At 35.0% G+C, this 21,026-nt stretch overlaps 3 protein-coding genes across 5 annotated transcripts; 1 reads left to right on the top strand and 2 right to left on the bottom strand.

Moving 5' to 3' along the window:
• Nucleotides 1–4,788: 4,788 nt before the first annotated feature.
• LOC105140043 (COP9 signalosome complex subunit 5b-like) lies at nt 4,789–8,837 on the bottom strand. The gene is made up of 6 exons (XM_011046708.1): nt 8,292–8,837; nt 6,787–7,068; nt 6,560–6,707; nt 6,280–6,359; nt 5,131–5,208; nt 4,789–5,033 (listed from the first exon to the last, which is right to left on the bottom strand). The coding sequence occupies exons 1-6, from the start codon at nt 8,712–8,714 to the stop codon at nt 4,944–4,946; spliced, it is 1,101 nt and encodes a 366-aa protein (XP_011045010.1). The 5' UTR covers nt 8,715–8,837; the 3' UTR covers nt 4,789–4,943.
• Nucleotides 8,838–9,748: 911 nt separating this feature from the next.
• On the bottom strand, nt 9,749–15,415 carry LOC105140041 (uncharacterized). Of its 3 annotated transcripts, none has more exons than XM_011046705.1 (13): nt 14,995–15,415; nt 14,841–14,908; nt 14,493–14,608; nt 13,813–13,928; nt 13,581–13,732; nt 12,967–13,149; nt 11,980–12,244; nt 11,745–11,824; nt 11,429–11,465; nt 11,259–11,337; nt 11,039–11,160; nt 10,498–10,594; nt 9,749–10,417 (listed from the first exon to the last, which is right to left on the bottom strand). In XM_011046705.1, the coding sequence occupies exons 1-13, from the start codon at nt 15,293–15,295 to the stop codon at nt 10,075–10,077; spliced, it is 1,959 nt and encodes a 652-aa protein (XP_011045007.1). In that variant the 5' UTR covers nt 15,296–15,415; the 3' UTR covers nt 9,749–10,074. The 3 variants fall into 3 exon arrangements, with proteins under 3 accessions (XP_011045007.1, XP_011045008.1, XP_011045009.1); XM_011046706.1 differs by having other exon boundaries at nt 11,057–11,160; nt 14,995–15,414; XM_011046707.1 differs by having other exon boundaries at nt 13,594–13,721; nt 14,995–15,413.
• Nucleotides 15,416–17,801: 2,386 nt separating this feature from the next.
• Nucleotides 17,802–20,624, top strand: LOC105140040 (zinc finger protein 622-like). The gene is made up of 5 exons (XM_011046704.1): nt 17,802–18,060; nt 18,705–19,280; nt 19,386–19,555; nt 19,749–19,967; nt 20,162–20,624. The coding sequence occupies exons 1-5, from the start codon at nt 17,956–17,958 to the stop codon at nt 20,316–20,318; spliced, it is 1,227 nt and encodes a 408-aa protein (XP_011045006.1). The 5' UTR covers nt 17,802–17,955; the 3' UTR covers nt 20,319–20,624.
• The last annotated feature ends 402 nt before the right edge of the window (nt 20,625–21,026 follow it).

The following is a 21,026-nucleotide window of genomic DNA, read 5'->3' as shown; positions in this document are numbered from 1 at the left end:
TTGGGGGGGGGGGGATTTGGTGAGGTTTTGATTTGATTCAAGTACAATGTTATGTCATTACCGTACGTTTGTTTCCTTGGAACAAAGGTTTTAGGGTACTATTCAAATTTCAAAGTACTTCATGTAATCTGACCCTAATCATATATTTAGGCATAGGCATGGTATTTTTATCCAAAAAATATATTAAAATAAGCTTGTTTTAAATGTCTATAGTTAAAATTCATTTTCATCAACTCACTGAGTGATTACATTTTTTTAAATCGACAGTTATTTTTCCACAAGAAATTCAAATTATTTATTCTGAAATTAACGGTTTGATTACTACCAACACAAAGGATGATATTATCTATCTCTTTAAGTGGAGAGAGACAAATTCCTGGGAGAGATTTCAATGGAAAGCACCACGTGGGTGGGTGGTTGGGTGGGACCCGAACCCGGAAATGGGAAACCAAGTCATTCCCCAAGAGCTGACTCTTCTTTCCGATCAGATACCTGAATGTCTAGATCAGGTCGCCAGAGAATGGCCTGACGGACGGCCTTGGAGACGGATCCAAATTGAAATTGTGCTGCAAAAAGATGGTGGGGGCCAATTTGGCTTATACCTCACTGTAAATAAATTTAACTTAGAAAATCCATGCCCCCCGCCCTTCTTTCTTCTCTGTGTTCTGTCTGTTCTCTCGAACTTCAATTTCTCGTGAGTTTGTGAGCGAGTTTACTTGTTGTCGTTTTACTCAAATATAAAAAAATTAAAAAAAATAAATAATCATCAATTCACAAGTGGTTAATATTAATGATGATTAGCTGGAGATTATGAGAATTAAATTATGTAATTATTGCAACATTCATCTCTTACTAATATTTTTTTTATTTTATTAATATACCTGTCCGGATTAATTTGCTAATTTTATATATTTTAAAGTTAATAATTATATAAATATTTAATAATTTAAAATTTTAAAATATTCAAATTGATAAATTTCAAAAAATAAATTTATAATTTAATTAATTAAACGCTCTCCGGTGTCTTAATAATAACTCTTATAGTATAAGAACTTAGCTAGCTTTTTGGATGAATATTAATCTATAAAATAAGAGTATCCGATGCATGCCTTGTAAGCGCATGTATCAATCAATCAATCACCCCATGTTGTTCTCAATTATCTTCAACAAGTCCTTCCAACCTTCGATGATTCTGGATATATATATATATATTAGGTTAAGGTATGTTAGGGTTAGGGTTAGGGTTAGGGTTAGGCCTAGTCACGATCACAGAAATGCCACTTGATAATTGATTGCACAGTCAAAAGGAAGCCGTACAAGAGGTACTTCCTTGTTTTATTTTGGCTTAAAAAGTTTGACAAATATTACTAAATTAATTGTTATTATTAGGAATATTAGCAGCATATTGACTGTGGAGAGCTGTAGATTTGACTGATATGTCTCTTTCGCTTGACCCTCTAGAAATGGTCGGTTGGAGAATTGATACCTTCTCATGTCAATTTTTTTTATTTTTTTAATAATAAAAATTTAAAATTCTAGGTTGTGGTTGAATGCAGTTGAAGATTTCAAGATGTTTTTTTACGTAAAAATATATTAAAATAATTTATTTTTTAATTTTTAAAACTTAATTTTTATATTAATATATCAAAAACAATACAAAAACACTAAAAAAAATTAAACTAAAGCAAGAATAAAATAATTCTTTTAAAAAGCAAGCCACCTAGGGGTGATCAACAAGATTTTCATAGATTGTGCTTCTAGCAAGTGGAGGATGACAAGACCTAAATCCCTCTCCTTTTATGATCCCACTGGAGAATTATATATGATTTGATTAGTGGAGAGTTGGTAATAAATCCACGCAGCATCTGAAAGTATTCCCTATGGGAACCCATAAAACTTGGCTGTTGGGAGTAGCTAATTAGCTAATAAAAATATGATAAATTAATCCCAATTATTTTTCTCCAGTTACATGCTAATTTGCAAAAGATTTTATGTACTTCCCATGTTATTTGAAGAAGAAGAAAAAAAAACCCAATTTTGTTTATAGTCTTGCGATGCTTGTTTGGATCTTGGAGTTTGTTTTCCATGTGAATTTTCTATGAAATTCTCATCTCATGTAGGAGACAAGCAAGTAGTGGGCATAGTAGAAAGATAGAAAGATAGAAAGAGAAGGAGAGAATCATTTTATATACAACAGCAAGTTCGCAGAGCATTACAAATGGGTTATATTCCCTCATCAGCAATCAGAACCATCCTAAATGGTGAGGACTGTTTTCATTAATGTACGCAGGAGAAGGTTATGGTCCTTGATTTTGGTTCTCCGTTAGGGTCCACCCTTCTACTTTTAGGGTTTTGAAAAGAGCCTTTTGACCATTTGAACAAATAAGAGATGGACACGGATTGCTATGGAAGCTTAAAGTGAGCAGACAGAGATTAATGGAGGTGGTGAGGAAAGTAAGAAAGATGCGTTTTGTTCTTCTTTCAATTATGTACACCTCTTCAGGGAGATTCTTGAGAGCTGGCTCACTTAGTTTTTTTCGGAAGCCAGGACTCTATATAATTTCCTAAGACTAGAGAGACTCCTTTTGCATGCAGTTATTTCAAGGTACACCGCAGGGTTGCACCATAACATAAACATCTTTGTTTATGTTTTTGTTGCTAATAAAACGCATCTGCAACCGCAGGGCTGAGTAGCTTTTTCAAAGAAAAATCAGAATAATAGAGTGATTTATCTACATTTTTCTGCTCTTGGGCATGACCCTACTTAGATTCCAAGCTCCAGCAGGATATGGAGTTGATGCATGGGATAGCAGACACCCACTTTCGAAAGTGGCTAGAGCACATATACCCATCTCTCCCCACCCTAACTCGAAGGGACTAAAATCTCCTTCACAATAAAATAAAATAAAATATAAAGAGTAGACACAATTAGGGTTGGCTCTGAGCTGATGCCTAATCATTTGTTGATTGTCATATTTCTACATGGTAGCAGGTATAGATCAGTATAGATGGAGGTGGGAGTTGAGACCATGCATGTACCTCTGTATTAAGACAAGACGTCGAGATTAAGAAAAGAAAAAGGAGTCGGATATTGGACCAGATATCCAATACAGAGTCCCACTACACTATCCTCATCTTCGACCTTGCAATACTTCTCTCTTTTTATTAAAACTAATTCCCATATGACTTTTTAATTTGCTAAAGATAGCTTTAATACACATCTTGGTCAAGTATATATGGTAAGAGTTCAAACTAATATTTAATAGACAACTCGAGATTTAGTTTATCAAAACTTGAATCGATCCAGATTTATTAAAAAATAAAAATTAATCTAGTTAAAACTCCAAATCTAGTTGATCAAAATTAATTAGCTGTGGGGATTTTCCATTTCTTGCAATAGATTATGAATCAACATGGATGATCTTGAAGATATTAATGATTAGTTAAAGTGTTTCTGAAACCGTGAAAGGATCCTTGATTGCTCACGGGAATGGACCAAGCATGACAATCAAAGATTAATGAGAAGCCTTTTTCTCTATAGACTTGATTGGAGAAGACACGTGAATGTTCATGAGACAAAAACAAAATAGATAAAAAAAGAAAGATTAATACAAAATAAATCTTGTTCTAAATGATAACCACCACTCAGAGCATGCCAGGTAGAGCTACAAGACTCGTGCTTAAAACTCTATAGATGCATGCCATCGCATGTTTTTCTCCCTTCCTCCACGGATTCAAAGCTACAAATTAAATTGCGTCCATCACGAGCAGAGAAGTGAAGAGCAAAATGACATGCGCGCAAAGGGAGGGGGCTAGCTAGTTGTGGTGAAGAGCTGCTTCCATGTGACACTGTCACAAGCATTAATGCCTCATATCTATATGAATTAAACACCCCCAAGAACCAAAATCCATTTCGAGGACCAGTCCTTGTGAAAGAGATCTCTTTTCATTATCTTACGAGAATCTAAGCTCAAAACAAAAGGGCTGTGTCTTTCTCCCTGCGTGTGAGAGAAAGAGAGAGGGAGGGAGGGAAGTCATGGAAGGTATGATTTCTAATAGCGTCCATGGAAGACCCACAAGGGATCTAAAGTGGAAGAATTGGTATGGCTTTTTGCTATCGGCCATTTCCTTTCTCTAGTGGATGGTGATGGTGGCAAGGAGTGGACAGACCCCATAAAGATAGGGTCTTCCTCACACTTTAGCACCCAAAGGTCAAATGAATACAATTAGAAAATTAACAACACTTTAGCACCCAAAGGCCAAATGAATACAATTAGAAAATTAACAAAGAGCTTGCCAACGAGCTCTTCATGTGAACAGCACTTTGTATAGCAAAACAAAAGGTTGACGATAAGTTATCTTTTCAAAAACTTTTCATTTAAAATAAATTTATTTTATTTTTAAAAAAAATTATTTTTAAAATTAGCCAATTCAAAACATATAAAAATAACAACTTTTTACAGAAAGGTAAATTAAATTGTTTTTGGAAACACGGTACCTAATTAGACTTGGATGCTGTCACTATTCTTCCATATGATTCACTAAATATTTTTTTCTTCACTTTCTCTACCGTCCATTTCTTCAACTCTTCTTGAAAATCCATGACAGATGGATGTCCTTTTCCACATTTAATTTCCCCATTTTCTGGTGGTGTAAGTGTTGCAGCACTGCGTAATACAGGCTCATATGCTATGAACAGATGTGCAGTACTGGTTATATTTTTGTGTTCCTTTTCACCCCTACTGGCCATATGCCGCTGTAGTTGACTCAGCAGGCAAGATAGTGATCCAATAAATGAAGGGCGATGATTTTTTTTTTTTTCTTGAGCTACATAGCAGGGACCAAGCCAGAACAGGAATCCAAATGGTTAATGCAAGCTCAATTTAGCAAATGTTCAAAAGAGAGTAATCCCAAGCAACCATTCTTCAAAGAATTAACATCAATCATGTTTCAACCATTGGCTCAGGGTCGGATGTCTCTGCACGAGATCTATTTGATTGACGAACAGAGTTGAAAAGGATGTCCTTGATAACCTAGGCATAAAAAGGAAAGAAAGAAAAATAAAATTAGCCTAAATAATCAAACTGTTCAAAGTTAGGTAGGCATCTAAAAATGGGACCGGCCAGTTACCTGTGACATTAGACCGTGGACCTGCTCCACAGTTATCTTAGCACTATCCCTAGTAATTTTTGCAAGTTGAGATTCTTCCTGCAATTAAGAAAAATAAAGTCAAAACCGGAGAGAGACAGGACCATAAATGATAAAAAGAACAGATGTTTAAGATGCAAAAGCAAATGAATAGAACAAAAGAAATGTAGAATTAAGAAGAAGAAAATGTAAGGATGCATGGGACACAGCTAGCACCCATCAAGGAGATGGATCCTAAGATTATAATTGAAGATGGCAAATCCAAGTAATAATTTATCTTCAAGTTGTAACTAATATAAAACAAAGTCAGTCTTCTGTGCCCTGCCCTTTCCCCAACAAGTAATTCCAGCAAGAGAAAGAGGTTGATGGAATCTTTGGCCAAAGAAATTTCCATAAAGTTCCTATATGTGGAATTTCATGTGATTTTTTTCACATACATGACATGTTAACATTAAACATAACTTATGCAGGCCAATGTCCTCTTATTGAGGGTTAAGAGTTTTCGCTGAGCAGAAAAGAAAATAAAAAAGTTTGATGACCAAAGCAATGTGCGGTAGCACGTCTTAAGGTAAATGCAGAGCATAGTTGCATACCCACATGCGTACAGTTTAAAGCAGGTACAAAACATCTACATGTTGCAATGTTGGTGACACGTTTAGAGGCTGTCTTACAGTTCAATGGATATTTTTGCCAACACTGTTTGCATCAGTTTCTACTGATCAATGCAAGAAAACTGAAGCAACCCTCTCGGTTGAATGCATCAAATATACATTTTTAGGCACATAGTATGTCACTTCTCACAAATAATTATCTATGCAAAAGACAACATTCAGCAGAACACATACACACAGAGCAAGCCTTATGTACCGTTCCTCTTGTTGAGATAAGGGTAAATAATCTTTAGAGACATCCCATCAGAAAAGCACTATTTAGTTTTGCATGCCATATAAAAAAAAAAAAAAAGGAAATACCAAATATAATGCATAATAGTCACTTGGAAACAATTTATGTTTCACAGAAAGACGTGATTTTTTGTGGTGCAATTAGATTAAAGAGCCTACATCAGCAGAGTTAACAATCATACATCTGAATTAACAAAGATATAAAGATATCAATGAAAAGTACACTCACATCTTTCTTTCTTTGAGGAGCCATTAATGGTCCCAATCGAGAATGTGCCAATTGATTCTCTGCATGCTCCAGCTTCTCAGCTGCATGGCAAATGGATGATTATTTCATCTTGATAGACAATTAGAATATCCAGTCTTTTCATCTCACATGTAAGCTATTGATACTAGTGGACTTTGAGTGCCTGGTCTTTCAACTATTTACAGCTATACTTTTCTCCAATCATGACATGAAGTAGAAGAAAATGTGCAAAATAAATATAAACCAAAAACTTCAAAATTACCTAGATCAGAAATTTGCCCCGCAACATAGTCTCCATTGCCCAAGAGAGGTGAAGATGAAAGTGTATTCACCCAGTATTTGTTCCACAAAAGATCCAAGAGGTGGCAATCAAGAGAAGACTTGAAATAAGTTATATCCAAGGCATAATACTGCAAAACAATGTAGCATTAGCCAACAATAGAATACTATGAAACCATAAGGCCAAGAAGTCAAGGCCAATATAATAACCTGTTTGCAATGAACTCCAAAGTCCTCAATCTTATTAAGAGGAATAGTCTGATATTCAGAAACAGGATCATCTGGAGGTTTGTATCCTTCTGGATATGTCCTGAATGCCCCAATCTCAACTTTCCCCGCTGAGACAGTCCTTGTTGGATCAATAACAACTGCCAAAAACGGCTCCTGAAATTGCTGGTTAAGCATTTGGGTTGAAACATCAATACCTGAAAGCCAGCATCCATAGCCAGGATGTGAGTGATACCACCCAACAACATTCTCCAAACGTCCAGCCTGCATAAACACCACTTTTTTTGTCAAAAAAAGGCCCAAGTAGATTGGTAGCAATGGAAATAAATGGATTACAAGAAAAGCAGATTAAAAATAATGCTTCTATGCACCTTTAAAAACTATTAAAAGGAGTCCATTTATATGCCAATACAAAATGTGGAACCTTGAGCGCCACTGTTCTATAATTAATTCCTGCGCTTTCAAGTAATAACATGCAATAAGATTAAAATTTTAGATTCAGCAAGTGGTGACTAAAGCATAACAGCAAGTCTTTCCATGTTTAGTGTTCCCTTGAATCTAAAAGATACAGAAACGCCAAACTACTAAGACTACAAGAATTTCCCTGAAAATCAACTCATCAACTATCAGATATGAAGGTTTCAGACATAAAGCCGCAATGTGTGCACACACGCATTTGGCTAAAAATTAAATTTGGGCTATCAACTGTTTTGAACCAAGTCTTCAAAGGATTTAGCTTCAAGTTATGGTTTTGCATTAGGGATTCCACACACACTTCACAGGTATAAATCTAGAATTTTCCTTTTCCAAACATAATTTTTTTTTGACAAAGCAGCCATTCTCTACACATAACCAGTAACGCCCTAAACCCTAATCAGCCAAAAGAATCATGTAAAATATGCACACAACTTCATTATATCAAACCATGCCCATATCTTACAACCACGTTAGGGATGCAGATATTTTCAAACCAAGACTTACTTCACTAAAGGTCCAATTAGGGTTTGAGACTGCTTCATGAAATCAAATTAGCAATTCCACAAACACACTAAAACCTAGTTTCTATATTTTCCTTAAAATCACAAGATTTCATCAATGCAACCATTCTCTGCTCTTAATAACCACAGCAATACAAACGCCAATACACTAAAAATACCTCTAATAACACAAAAGGTAATAATTTTATATTCTGAGACTGATCCTCAATTCAATTAAGCTCCAAATCAGGGTTCAAGACACTCACTTTTCTAACTCAAATTATAAATTCAAGGTTCCACTCCTCCTGCCAAATCACAAATTTCCAACAATGCACCACTCTCTGCACACATAACCACCACAACAATACAAACCCCAAAAACCCTAATCACCCAAAAAAATTAAAAACCAAAACCCTTTCAATCCAAAATACCCCCTCCCAAAAAAGAAGCAATGATTTGTAAATCGAAAACCCAAGAATAAAATCAAAAGCAATAAGCAAGCAAGCAAACCTGTTTATTAGTCTGAGAATAATCAACCATATACTCGTAAGCATCAGCCTGAGCATTAACCCTCGTCTCCGTCCCTTCGACAGGAAGAGCAAAAGCATCCATAACAATAATAGAATCTCCATCAGTTTTCCCTTGCATTAGCCCCATAACTTCAATAGTCCCGCCTGATCGAGCATGGACAACCATCTTTAACAAAGCAAGAGCAGAGATCTTCACTCGTCTAAAATAATTCGGATCGTTCGACCACGGTTTTTCTTGCTGGAACTTCGCTTGTGTTGCATCATCGTAGTGAAAAATCGCGTCCGATAAAAAAGAAGTGTCTGTAGCTGTTGTTGGGGTTGGTGTGTCGATAGCTTTAATGTTGTTCTCGAGCTCCCAGGTTTTTTGGGCTATCGAGGAAGAAGAAGAAGGGTAGGGATCCATGGTGGTGTCTTTTCTGCTATTATGAGGATTTTTAATTTTTAGAGGGGGGAGAGTTTATGTTAGAGATGGCATGGAGTGTCGAAGGTACTAGTCAGCGGTTGATCGGTCGGGTTGAAGGTTTATGTAGGTTGGGTTTGTTACCGAATCCGGCCCGTTTTAGAATAACTTTTCTCTCTCTTTCCTCTAAAGCTGAGAAAATTTCTTTAGGGGAGGTCAAGATAAAAAAAAATATATATATGTATGTATGTATGTATGTATGTATGTATGTACGAGAATTACTTTTTCTTCCAGTTTCATGACCTGTCACCCTCCTTTAACACTCAGTGTGTGTGTGTGTGTGTGTGTGTGTGTGTGTAGTTTGGGTAATTGAGTTTATTTAAGGTACAATCATGCGCATAAAGCATTGGTATTTACTTATTCTTTTTCTATTTTTTTTCTTTTTTCTTTTTATTATAGATAGGATCCTAAAGTTCATAATTCATGCCTAGCTATCATAGGGTTAGTCTTAGTGATTAGGAAGGAAGATAATCCTAAAAAAGACAGATCCAAATAGCAGAGAAATCCTAGATTATAACTTTTGATAAGGTAAGGAATTTGTTTTATTTTCTTTTATATTTTTTTTCTAAGTAAATTGATAATAAAATACCACTCATTATAGCATGAATACGATGAAATCTTACATAGTAGAAATATCATAAAATACTCCCTATTTTTAATCCGGAATTTGTTAAAAACTCTTCGATAATTGAAAATGTACAGGTTGATTTTATCAAACCTTTGATTAATAGTCAAGAAACTTGCGAGTTGCCGTTAAAAAATCAGCTAGAGTCCCAGAGGGTAGTGTATTTTTGCCAGAGAAGAGAAAAAAAAAAAAAAACGAGAAGCAAGTATTAATCAACGCATGCGATGCAATTTATGGAAGTCGTATATAACCTGCAATGCCCAAGAAAGACTTGGCTGTCAACTATGAAACGATAGGGTTCGAGCCAAAGAATCAAATGAATTCAACTGCTGCCAAAGATGACCCAAGAAGAAGAAAGAACAGCCAAGAGGCCAAAATATATCAACTTTGCTACAGCTTGCAAATCTTCTGCCAAAATAAATACCAATTCCCGACTACACCTTGCAAATCTTCAGACATGATACCATGAATCAATGTCTGGACTGGAAAATCAATACCTAAATTTAACAACTACTGAACACCCGATTGAAGGGGGAAAACCAGCGTAGCTAGCATCAAACGAAGAGCTATATGAGCCTCACTAAACTTTATTGTTTCCCTGTGATGGCACTATCCTCCTCCCTTTCTAGTCTAGTTTACAGCTAATTTTACACTAGAGTACAAGGACATGATTTAGCATTATTTACCCCGTCCTCTGCCTCTCCTATTGTCTCTGCTGCGAACGTTTCTTCCCTGCTGCTTGGCACCAACAGTTGTCCTGGATACCGAGCGGCGTTTTGAATTTGGTCGAGCCACAGCCTGTACTAACCCTCCCTGGTACATGCTGGAGCTGTCTTCAGAGTCATTAGCAAAACCAACAATTTCATTATCGTTTGGCACCTCCATGGAAGCCTCACTCAGAAGCTCGCAGGTTTCCTCTCCAGGAGCAGTTCTTGTCACCTTGTCATGATCTGGACCGACTAAACTGTGTTCTTTGCCAGACATCATAGAATTCTGTTCTCCGCAATGTACTGCAGGCAAACTGACAGAGAGGAAAATGAATTTAGTAAAAATCACAGTAAGCAAGTAGCAGTGGAAAAGGAAGCCCGCCGCGATTTTCACCTGTATGCTGAAGAAGGGCAGTCATTGGTAGCAACTGCATCATCTCTTCCAGCAACTTCCTTGGATGCTATATAATCTACTTCCAGCAACATTGAATCTGGGATTGTATCTAGAGAAGATCAGCTAGAGAAGAGGTACTACTTATTGACAGACAACAGTCTACCACAAAAACAAATCACGCAATAGAAAGCTAGGAACATAGTTTAACAGAAAGAGCTTTTGAACAGGACATTATGTAAGACCATGTTTCCAAATTTATTCAGCTTCTAATATACCCTGAAATCCTAGTATTTATTCAGCTTCCAGAACAGTCCAAATTCTGATTTGTGGATATAGATAAAACAGAATTGATGCACAACTCTCATATTATACATCCTAATCACTCAAAATCAGAAACGTACAGTGCAATTTCTGAATCAATCAAATCAAACAGAAGCAGCTTTTAACCTGGCAATCAAGGAACGGATAGACTAAAATCCTCTGTACATTGTCAAGGATGAAGCTGCACATTGTCAATAAAAAGGTTCTACTAGTACGCTACCAGATTTAAAACTCTTGCCTCGAACAGTTTCTGCTGTGGAGCTTGAAGGGTGGTTAGTCTCCTCGATGTCTCTAAGGCCATGAGCAGTAGCAGGTGCAGGAGCAGCAATGCAGGCATCAGCACTGTGACATATAGAGAGAAGTGGAAATCATGAGAAATGACGATAGACCTCTTCATAGCCCATAGAAATACAGAAAATCTGGGAAAGGGGGAAGCTAACCTTTGTTTTACAATCACTTCTTCTGAAAGCTGTTGTTGCTGTCCATGGCTTGATATCGCTTCAGAGCCATCCGGCAAGCCTAAATTAAATGGCTTCACTTAGTCAGGAAAGAGCAATTTCTAGAGATCAAAAAGAGGGGGAAAAACTCTCATATGTTATGGAAAAAGCACCTGCCCTACACTCAATGGTCGGTGTTGATCCCTTATCCTTCAAAAACATATTCATAGAAATGTCAGAGATTAGATTGGTTTAGTTTTTGTAATGGATATTTCATTTTATTTTCTTATAAATTAAACGGGAAGGATATCAAACAGATAGAGAAAGAAGAAGAAGAAGCAAGCATTCCATAACGCTATTGCTTTAGCTATAAGGAATTGTAAAAACAACTTTTGTGATTCCTATGAGCAAATCACAATAAAATCAATAGATATAACAAAAGATCAAGTAGATTTTTTTACTGAATTCCCCATCCCACTTCCAAAGTACCTGACTTTTTTCAGGAACAGAAGTAGCTGCATTAGGTGGAAAAGCTTCATTCTGCAACTTATCTTGTGCCATCTGAGAATCTGAAAATGCAGAAAAGGAGTTTTCATTTCCCCCCCACTATTGGATAAAAAGACTTCAGCCAAGCAGGTTTTATTTCACAAAAAATCCACATGTTATAGCACTATTGATCACGCTACAGTTAAAATAGTTTCCCTCCGACAAGTAAAAAAAACACCTGTCAAGCCAGAATTAGTTGCTGCACTGCCCCACGTCAAAGGTACATCTACTAATTGTGTAAAGTTGGAAAATATATCTTTAGCACCACCAACTTCTCCAGTACACAATAAACTAGGACCTCCTTTATAAGCTGAAGCTAATGCAGACCAATCAATTTTGGAAGACGGTCGAGTCCGCAGCATCTCTTCAGTTGCCCTGGATCTCACTTTACGTAGTTCTTCCTGAATATTCCACGAACCAGTGACAGGGGAATCCCAGTTCAACTGCTTTCAAGTCACATCATATCACAATAAATTAAGCTGCACAGAGCAATAACCTTGAGAATAAGCAACCATTGCACAAAACCACACTTTTTTCCTAGCTCTTCCTCATTGCCCTCAGAGGCCACAACATGGTTCTGAAGGTAAAGGAGTTGGAGAGTTAAGAGAAGCCACTTCTATTAAAAATGCATGAGGGTAGGATCTTTATATTCTTCCCTCCAGTGCCCCATCATGGCCTCAATAGGGTCATAACTGAGTAACAGCCTTCAATTTTGCCCCTAGTTTTGTCCTTTCTACATCCACAAATTAAAATATAATAATAATCCTTATGAGTTCCTTGCTCAATTTCTTTCCAATAAATTCAAAAAAAAATCAATCTGTTTGAATTGAAACAGAACTAGCATTTGTCAAGGTCAGGTTTACCATGTAGTTGTAAAAATTACTTGATTCTCCAGAAAGTCTCGTTTCTTTCCTGATCCCTACCTTAATTACTAGTGGACGTATATTGTATCATCAGGAAAGAACATGATTGTCTAATAAAACCATAACCGAATCACTAAATTGCATTTCCAAGCCTCACTGGTAAGAAAATATGCTTTGAAAGTTCATAAAGATCAGATCTTACTGTCAAACTCCAAGAACCTCACACCATAACAAAAGCAATAAAAGGGCTTATAACTATACCAAGTAAATGGAGAAGAGAGAAAGAGACTTCCAAACAGCACCTTTGATGGGGACAGTGGCTTGCCACCAACTGAAAATGGTGTTGCTTCCTTAAAAAGCTCGTTACCCATTGATGATGGGGATTGGAACTGGATATGGTTTGTGGAAGGAGAAGCCCATAGTGGGCGAGCTTGCATGTAAGATTTGGCCAAATCCACTGGTGAACCTGCTTCTTCTTCAGTAACCTGTTCAATAAAAATAGACAGTCAACAGGTGGTGTGCATCAATTAGCTCACAGCAGCTGCAGAATAAAACAAGCATATTAAGGTATTTGCACAGTTTTTTTCAGTTCTTTGGTCTAGTGAAATCAGAATCAATAAACAAGAAAATTAAAAAAAAAATCAATGCACCGGGTTCATAACAGGAAGTTTGATGACTATGACAATAATTGGTTAATGGATAATAGCAAATCAAAGTATTCTGGGAGCCTATACATTTCAACGAGCAATAATGGACACATTTAACAGAAAAGGAATTTTACAAAGACAAAGGACCTGCCATGATATGTAACAATCCAACAACATCCTGACCCATTGTGAGATAGGATTATATACAAACTACATCATTATAATCTAAAGCCAAAAAACATATTGTATTTTTCAAAAATCCCTTATACCAGGATTACTAACATGTGGAGCGGTGTTGAGAGTGCAGATTCCACACTCCACTGGCTTTGAATTTGGCCCCAATTTCTTCCCCTCAAACCATTTTTTAGCCTCCTTAACAGCTGTATTGCGAAGATCAGGTGTGTCACCATCTGAAACATCACTAAAACAATCAACACGATACACCTCTTGGCATGTGAATTTCTAAGTTCTTTGAAAGTGGAAAATCCAAAATAACAATACCATTGCCAGCTGTCTTGTCCAGAACCTCACTCAGTCTCCCATCTTCGGTGCCTCTAATGATGGGAGAATCTACAACTCTTGATTTAATAATATGTGTTAGTCTGTCGCATTCTTCCCTGGTCATAGTGAATAGCAAATAATTCAGAATTTGAAGTCAAGCCATCAAGGTTATCACCAAAATATTTTTGGATTTGAATTTAGAACTCGAACCATGTAGCTCACTAGTTAAGTTAAAAGCTTGAAGTTAATAGTATAGTTTAAGAACCAAAGGGAATAAACACAACAAAAGTAGTAATGATTATATAAAAGTACAGAATTATGAAGTTTCCAATGCATTGAATGACAAGCAACTACAGCATAGCCGAGGGCCTACAGGACTCCCTAGAGTTTGACAAAATTCATTTTAGTCATAAAATTTTATTTTTTTTAAAATCTACCCTTGAATTTAAGTTTTCTTTCCCGGAAAATATACATTGCCCCTCCCCCGGGAAAAAAAAAACATTAGTGTTCTATAACTATCATGTTTATTTTATTTCCTAATGTACCCTGCTGTGTTTTATACTGGCATCCCGATACCTCAAATCCTAGCTTCGCCTCCTGATAACGAGAACTCACAAAACAACATAATTATGCATACAAAATAAATTTCTAAAGAAAGAAAGCAAGTAATTCCCAAGTACCTCGTGAACGTTTCCTGCGTTAGAAGCTGTGCAATTAAACGCATTGTTCCAGTCCTCCACTCTACAGCTGGGAGATCTTTTCTTGAGTAATGAACAATTTCAGTTGTTTGATTCTTCTAATTTTCCCAACAAAAAAGAATGAAAAAAATCAAATGGCAATCACAAGCAATTAACATATCTTAATCAATCACGCCACAAAAACCTAACGGGACCATTATTAAGCACTCAACTTGCCCCCAAAAAATGCGCTTATATTAAAATAAAAAAGCACTCGTAAATCAAATAATAAAAATCTGAAATGTATCCAAATTCCCACATTCAAGTTAAAAGGCGGCGGTTCAAAACCACCTTTTCACCGCTTAGAGAAGAAGCACTGCCTTGATCGCCATCTTCAATGGTATCTTCCATTTCACCCTCTAAAAAAAGAGCACAAGCCAGAATTTTCATGATTTTAAAATAGTAATTTTAACCTAATTCGAAAATCGAATCAAATTTGCAATACCAGAAGTGGAAACGGCATCGCTGTCTTCGTCGTCGTCTTCGTCTCCGGAGGAGGAATCGGAGGATTCGGAGCCGAAGACTGAGGAGAAAACTTTACCGGCACTGTTGGCGAGCAAGCGAGAAGGAGAAAAAATGAGACGAGAAAGCCAATTAGGGTCTTGAGGGGTGGAATTAGGGGAAAGACGAGGGGTTGGGCGGTTGTATGGAGTGGGACGAGGAGTAGTAGCTCGCCTGGGTCGAACTATTTTTCCGCCCGATTTGAACTCGGTGAGTCGGTTCGGAGGCCGGGAAATGGCGGACATCGTGACTCAGTATTTGAAAATGAAAAGAAAAAACAAAAACTGAGAGAGGGAGAGAGATGCTAGCTGGGATGGATCTCTCGTAAAAGAGAGTGAGGAGAGGTAGAGAGAGAAGGGGGGAGGGAATGTTCTTGGTGGGGTGCATTACAAGTGTAAGAAGTGGATTGGTTAAGGGTTTTTTTTTTTTTTTTTACGAAATCTAAATGGTATTTTTTAAGAAAACATAAATATAATAAAAATTCGATAATTGATTGGAAAACGAATTTTTTTTTTTGTATTCTTTTAGATTAAGTAGTGATTTTATAAGTTTAATAGATAATTGGGCCAAGTAAATAAAATTAGAAAATGATTTTTTGTGATTTTATATATGGAGTATTATCATTGATTTGGACGGGTTTTAACTTGGAAAATTAAAAAAATAAAATAAATTTTTTATTACTGAATTAATTTTTAAAATTTAAAAAAACCATAGGTTAATTTATGTATAAATATTAATGCACTATGCGTCTATCATTTAAAAGAACAAGGTTTTACATGGTTTATATGATAAGAACTTTTATATATATATATATATAAAGTATTTTTTAATAAAAAAAATTGATTTAGTTTTTAGAAAAGTATTTTCTTGAAAAATTTAGATGAAAATACTTTTTAAAAATTATGAAAAATTTAGAAATGTCATATTATTTACTGATTATATTAAATTTAATTCTTAAATTTTTGATTGCTATATATATTTTGTTTTAAATATTTATTTTTTAATTTTATCTCTTGAAATTTAACTTTTATATTAATTTTGGTCTTCATTTTTATAATTATTATCTGTTTTTTCCTTATGATTTTTTTATCAAACTTTTTATCTATTAAATTTAGTACTCATTATTTTAATTGTTATTTATTTTATTTGAAATAATTTATGAAATGTTAACTATTATTATTTTAATTTATTTATATTTTATTTTTTATTTTTTAGATTTGATCTTTATTATTTTAATTATTATTTATTTTATTTGAGATAATTGATGAATGATATTTTTTTTCAATTTCATTCTTATTCAACTTTTTAATTTGTAAGATTTGGTCCTCGTTATTTTAATAAAATTAAAAAAAAATATTAATAAGTTATTTTCCAACTTATTTTCGATAATATAACCAAACACTGGAAAGTGTTTTTCAATTTATTTTCAATTACATTACAAAATATTATAAAATAATTTACTTTCCTAAAATTCACTTTTTAAAAAAACAATTACTTTTCTATAAACAAACAGGGCCTTAGATTGTTTATCATATAGTGGTTCATGTTTTCCCGAGGACTGGGCCAAACTTTTTAAAATGATATTTAGATAATAATAATAATGTATGATAATTCAGGATAAATTAATTAAAATATGATTAAAAAAATTGTATAGTTAAGGTATAATACTGTAATGTTAAAGATAAATATAAAAAAATATTTATAAAGTTAATATATAATAATTTAATGTTAAAGATAAAAATATATAAAAAAATATAATGTTATATAAGAAAACTCAAGTCAAGCCGAGATAATTTGACGAATTCATAACTTATAACGTGAGAATGAAATAAAAAAATTCAAAAGAAGGACCTAGTATGAAAAAATAAATTTCAATATAAAAAATATTACAAAAAAGACTTTCGGTAAACTCGGGCTAACTTTATCAACCTACTTTTATAATAATTAAACAAAAAGAAAAGTTAAAAAATGACAAAGTTCAAGGAAAAATAACTAATGAAAAATAATGAAATTATAAAAAAAATTTAAAAAAATTTAAAATTTTTTATGAAGTTAATCTGAATTAACTAAATCAACTTACCACTCTTAACATGAAATTGAGATAAAAAAGGAAAAAAAAACTTCCAAGTTAAATAAAAAGAAACATTGCGAAAAAGAAAAAGAAGAAAGAGCAAGTTAACTTGATGTTTGATGCAATCTGAGCAACGCACGCATCATCTGAAAAGCTTAAATTACGCCTCCTTACTAGTGTGTTTCTGACACACACCAACTAATTTTAAATTAAAATAATAGTTTGTATTATTAAAAGACTCAATTATCCTTCACCTCACATGACAATTATAAAAATATATGCAAAATATTTAAAGTGCCCTTGCATCCAAGTGAAGGAAGATTATTCTTAAGGGACATTAAAGTAATTGAGTTGCACAAAAAAGAAGAAAAACTCGAAAAGCCACCGAAACTAAGGAATTTTTGTTCTTCTAACGGCTATTTAGTAATTATATTGCAGACAAAAATGTAAAAATACCAATTCACGCTCTTCTTTAATCCAATTATTAATAATTCCCAGTAAAAAACACCTTCCTGCCCTAAACCCAAGTCTGGTCTCCAAAGGTAAAATCAAGACGTTCACTATGCGATCGTATGGAGTGTAATAAAAATAAAAATAAAAATAAAAATAAAAATATGTCGGAAGCACGTGGTCAAGAAACCATGCAACTAAACGGGTTGGATCGCCGACCCATATGAAATTCCAAAAATCTTCCAAAGACGCAGGCGCTTACGCAATTAACGACTCGTGTCGTGCAAGAACCCCACCGCCTCGCTGACTCAAGCTTTCCCTTATAAAAAACGAGAGCGAAACAAAGAAACCGAACCAGGTACATTGTAGAAAACGGGAAGGAAAATGCCAGGACTAACTTGTAACGCTTGTAATAAAGAATTCAATGATGAAGCTGAACAAAAACTCCATTACAAGTCTGAATGGCACCGTTACAATCTTAAACGCAAGGTGTGTTCTTTTTGTTGTTTTCTTTGCTTGGTTTAGAGGCTAGTTGGAGATCATTGCATCACTGTTTTTTTTTTTTTTTAAGGAGACAATGTTTTTAAAGTTGGAGAATTTGAGGTTTTCATTAATGACAATTGTCGTGTTGTGTTTTTTCAGTTAATTGTAATTGAGTGAATGATTTGGTTTTGTGTTCATTACTACTATCGACAATGATGATGACTTTTAGCTCTACAGTGGCATGATTTTGTGGGTTAATTGAGATTAAACTAGCCAAGTTTTGATATTAAGAAATACTTTGGAAGTGTAGAAAGTGGGCTTTGTTTAGGAATAACAATACATGAAAGCCGCTATAAATTGCTTTGGCAAAAGAATCAACATTTATTGCGCAGTTGGATATCAAATTACGGATTTTGGCTATTGTTCTTAGGTGATATCAGTAAGAGGATTAATGATATGGTTTGGTTTTAAAAATTCATTACAGGTTCTTAACGTTTTTCTATTTTTTGGAATTTTGTTTAAACTTAGGTTGTTGGTGTTCTGCAAGTGCTCAGCATATCACTATGAGCCAAAATTGTGTTGTTTAGCCTCAATAATTCACGACAAGTTCTTAACTTTTTAATATTTCTGGGTCTGTTGTTAAAATTCAGGTTGCTGGTGTTCCGGGAGTGAGTGAAGCATTGTTTGTGGCTAGACAGTCTGCAATTGATAAAGAGAAAGAGAAGAATGAAATCCCTATGTTTTATAGTTGTGTTCTATGCAACAAGGGATATCAAAGTTCCAAAGCTCATGATCAGCACCTTAAATCAAGGAGCCATATACTGCGAGCTTCTCAAGGAACAAACCAAGAAGCGGAGAATACTGTGATTAAACAGCTTCCTCGTCGCGAGGTGAATAAGCGTGCTGTGCAATGGGATGCAGATGCTCGAGAAAGTGAAGAGAGTGAGGATGAGTGGGAAGAAGTTGGTTCAGATGAAGAGCTGGTTGCTGAGGCCACTAAGTCTTTGACTGGTTTGAATGTAAATGAGATGGCCTCTCTTGTTGATATAGTTGAGGATGAAGAAGATGATGAGTTGTTGGATCCAGCCTGTTGCTTCATGTGCGATCAAGAGCATGATAACATTGAAAGTTGCATGGCTCACATGCATAAGCAGCATGGGTTCTTTATTCCTGATGTCGAGTATTTGAAGGATCCAAAGGGTCTTCTTACTTATCTTGGCCTCAAGGTACTGGATTACGTACCATGTTCTCTATTTGTGCAATGTATTTTTATATTATTTTATACTTGAAGTCTGTATTTGCTTACTTGTATGTTCTTTTTTCCTCTCCAGGTGAAGAGGGATTTCATGTGTATGTACTGCAATGACAAGCGTCAATCTTTCAACAGCTTGGAAGCTGTTAGGAAGCATATGGAAGCTAAAAGTCACTGCAAAGTACATTACGGTGATGGCGATGAGGATGAGGAAGCTGAATTAGAAGACTTCTATGACTATAGCAGCAGGTTTGTAAAATGCTCATTATTGAATGCCAGCTAATTTCTTATGAAATCTCCTTTTATGATACTACAATCACAGGAGAGTTATCTCGTTCAATACTTGACTTCTAGCTATTTCTTTTAATTTGTCATCTTTAGTTATGTTCCATATTGTTTATCCGTTCAATTCGCCCCTTTGATTTTGTTTCCCTGGTTGCAGCTACGTGGATGAGGATGGTAGACAACTTGTTGCTTTGGGCGACACTAGCAACATCGCAGCACTTGGTCGTGCTGATTCAGAGCTGATTATAACCACAAGATCTGCTAATAAAGTATTATCCAAAACTCTTGGTTCTCGAGAATATTTGCGCTACTACCGGCAGAAGCCACGTCCATCACCTGCAAATGATATGGCCATAACTGCTGCACTTGCCTCTAGGTATTCTTTCAATCCACGTTTTTCAGAAAATACGATTGAGATAATAAGAGGAGACAGTTTGGAATGAAATGAAATTGAGGAGACAGTTTGGAATGAAATGAAATTGCTCTCTTCCCCTTTTACCCAAGTAATTCTAGGAATCAAATAAATTGAGAAGCGGTGGTATTTTGTCTAACTTTTGATCCAATTTTCAGATACCGGAGCATGGGTCTGGCAACTGTGCAGTCAAGAGAGCAAATGGTGAGGATGAAAGTCATGAAGCAAGTGAATCGATCAGCTGAGACCATGCGCACCAAGATTAGCATGAAGAATAACGTTATTTGGAACTTGCCCAAGAACGTCCTGTATTAGTTCATGGCATGTCCTCATCTTCTTCTTCTTGTAGCAAATGTCGAGAATTTGCTACCACTGGTTTAGGTGTTAGCTATGTGGATAGTTCTCCAGTTCACAATATAAGCTGCATTTGACATGAAAGCTGAAGGAATTGAGCATCGTTTTAGAGCTTTGCAAAGGAAGGATGGCAATGATTATTTATGGATTGAGATCTTATTATATTTATATTAGGTAAGGAATTTAGATATCTTGTCGTATGTATTGGATTTTAGATATCCATTATTTACTTATTATTTAACATAAAATATAACAATAATACATATATTTCAGGTGTATATAACTAGATCAGGTTTAACAATAATCTATTAGTTGAATCATCATTGAAATGAATTAAATATCCAAATCCATCTGAATCGAGTTCAATACTGATACGTGGCAAAAGCCCCTGTAAAAAAGATCTAAACGAGTTGAAATTATTGACTTTTGACTGATTTTAGAATTATTGTTACTTTTTATAAAAATATATTAAAATATTTTTTATTTCTTTTTAAATTTATTTTTAATACCAGCATATTAAAACAATTTTAAAACATAAAAAAATAATTAATTAGAAAATAAAAAACTCAGTTTTTTTGAAAAATACAGCATGACTGGAAAGACAAACACACTATCTGACAGCATCTCTTGCTGCGGAATATGCTAATGGCAGAATTGGTGCGGTCCTTT

This window comes from Populus euphratica, unplaced genomic scaffold (genome assembly GCF_000495115.2).
Source record: "Populus euphratica unplaced genomic scaffold, PopEup_1.0 scaffold100.1, whole genome shotgun sequence".
Classification (NCBI taxonomy): Eukaryota; Viridiplantae; Streptophyta; class Magnoliopsida; order Malpighiales; family Salicaceae; genus Populus; species Populus euphratica.
Note: the sequence above shows the minus strand (reverse complement) of the source record. Positions and strands in the feature narration are given on the sequence as shown.

Bases quoted from the DNA above. Each gene is read 5' to 3' on its own strand.
- LOC105140043 (XM_011046708.1), bottom strand. From the start codon at position 8,714: ATGGATCCCTACCCTTCTTCTTCTTCCTCGATAGCCCAAAAAACCTGG. The intron at 6,708-6,786 runs GTTATTATATTG...ATTGTTTTGCAG, and splicing joins TTGGAGTTCATTGCAAACAG to TATTATGCCTTGGATATAAC. The intron at 5,034-5,130 runs GTAACTGGCCGG...TTTTATGCCTAG, and splicing joins TCCACGGTCTAATGTCACAG to GTTATCAAGGACATCCTTTT.
- LOC105140041 (XM_011046705.1), bottom strand. From the start codon at position 15,295: ATGTCCGCCATTTCCCGGCCTCCGAACCGACTCACCGAGTTCAAATCG. The intron at 12,245-12,966 runs GTGCTGTTTGGA...ACTTGAAAGCAG, and splicing joins AGCCACTGTCCCCATCAAAG to TTGAACTGGGATTCCCCTGT. The intron at 10,418-10,497 runs GTGAAAATCGCG...CCTCTCTGTCAG, and splicing joins TGCCCTTCTTCAGCATACAG to TTTGCCTGCAGTACATTGCG.
- LOC105140040 (XM_011046704.1), top strand. From the start codon at position 17,956: ATGCCAGGACTAACTTGTAACGCTTGTAATAAAGAATTCAATGATGAA. The intron at 18,061-18,704 runs GTGTGTTCTTTT...GTTAAAATTCAG, and splicing joins GTTACAATCTTAAACGCAAG to GTTGCTGGTGTTCCGGGAGT. The intron at 19,968-20,161 runs GTATTCTTTCAA...TCCAATTTTCAG, and splicing joins ACTGCTGCACTTGCCTCTAG to ATACCGGAGCATGGGTCTGG.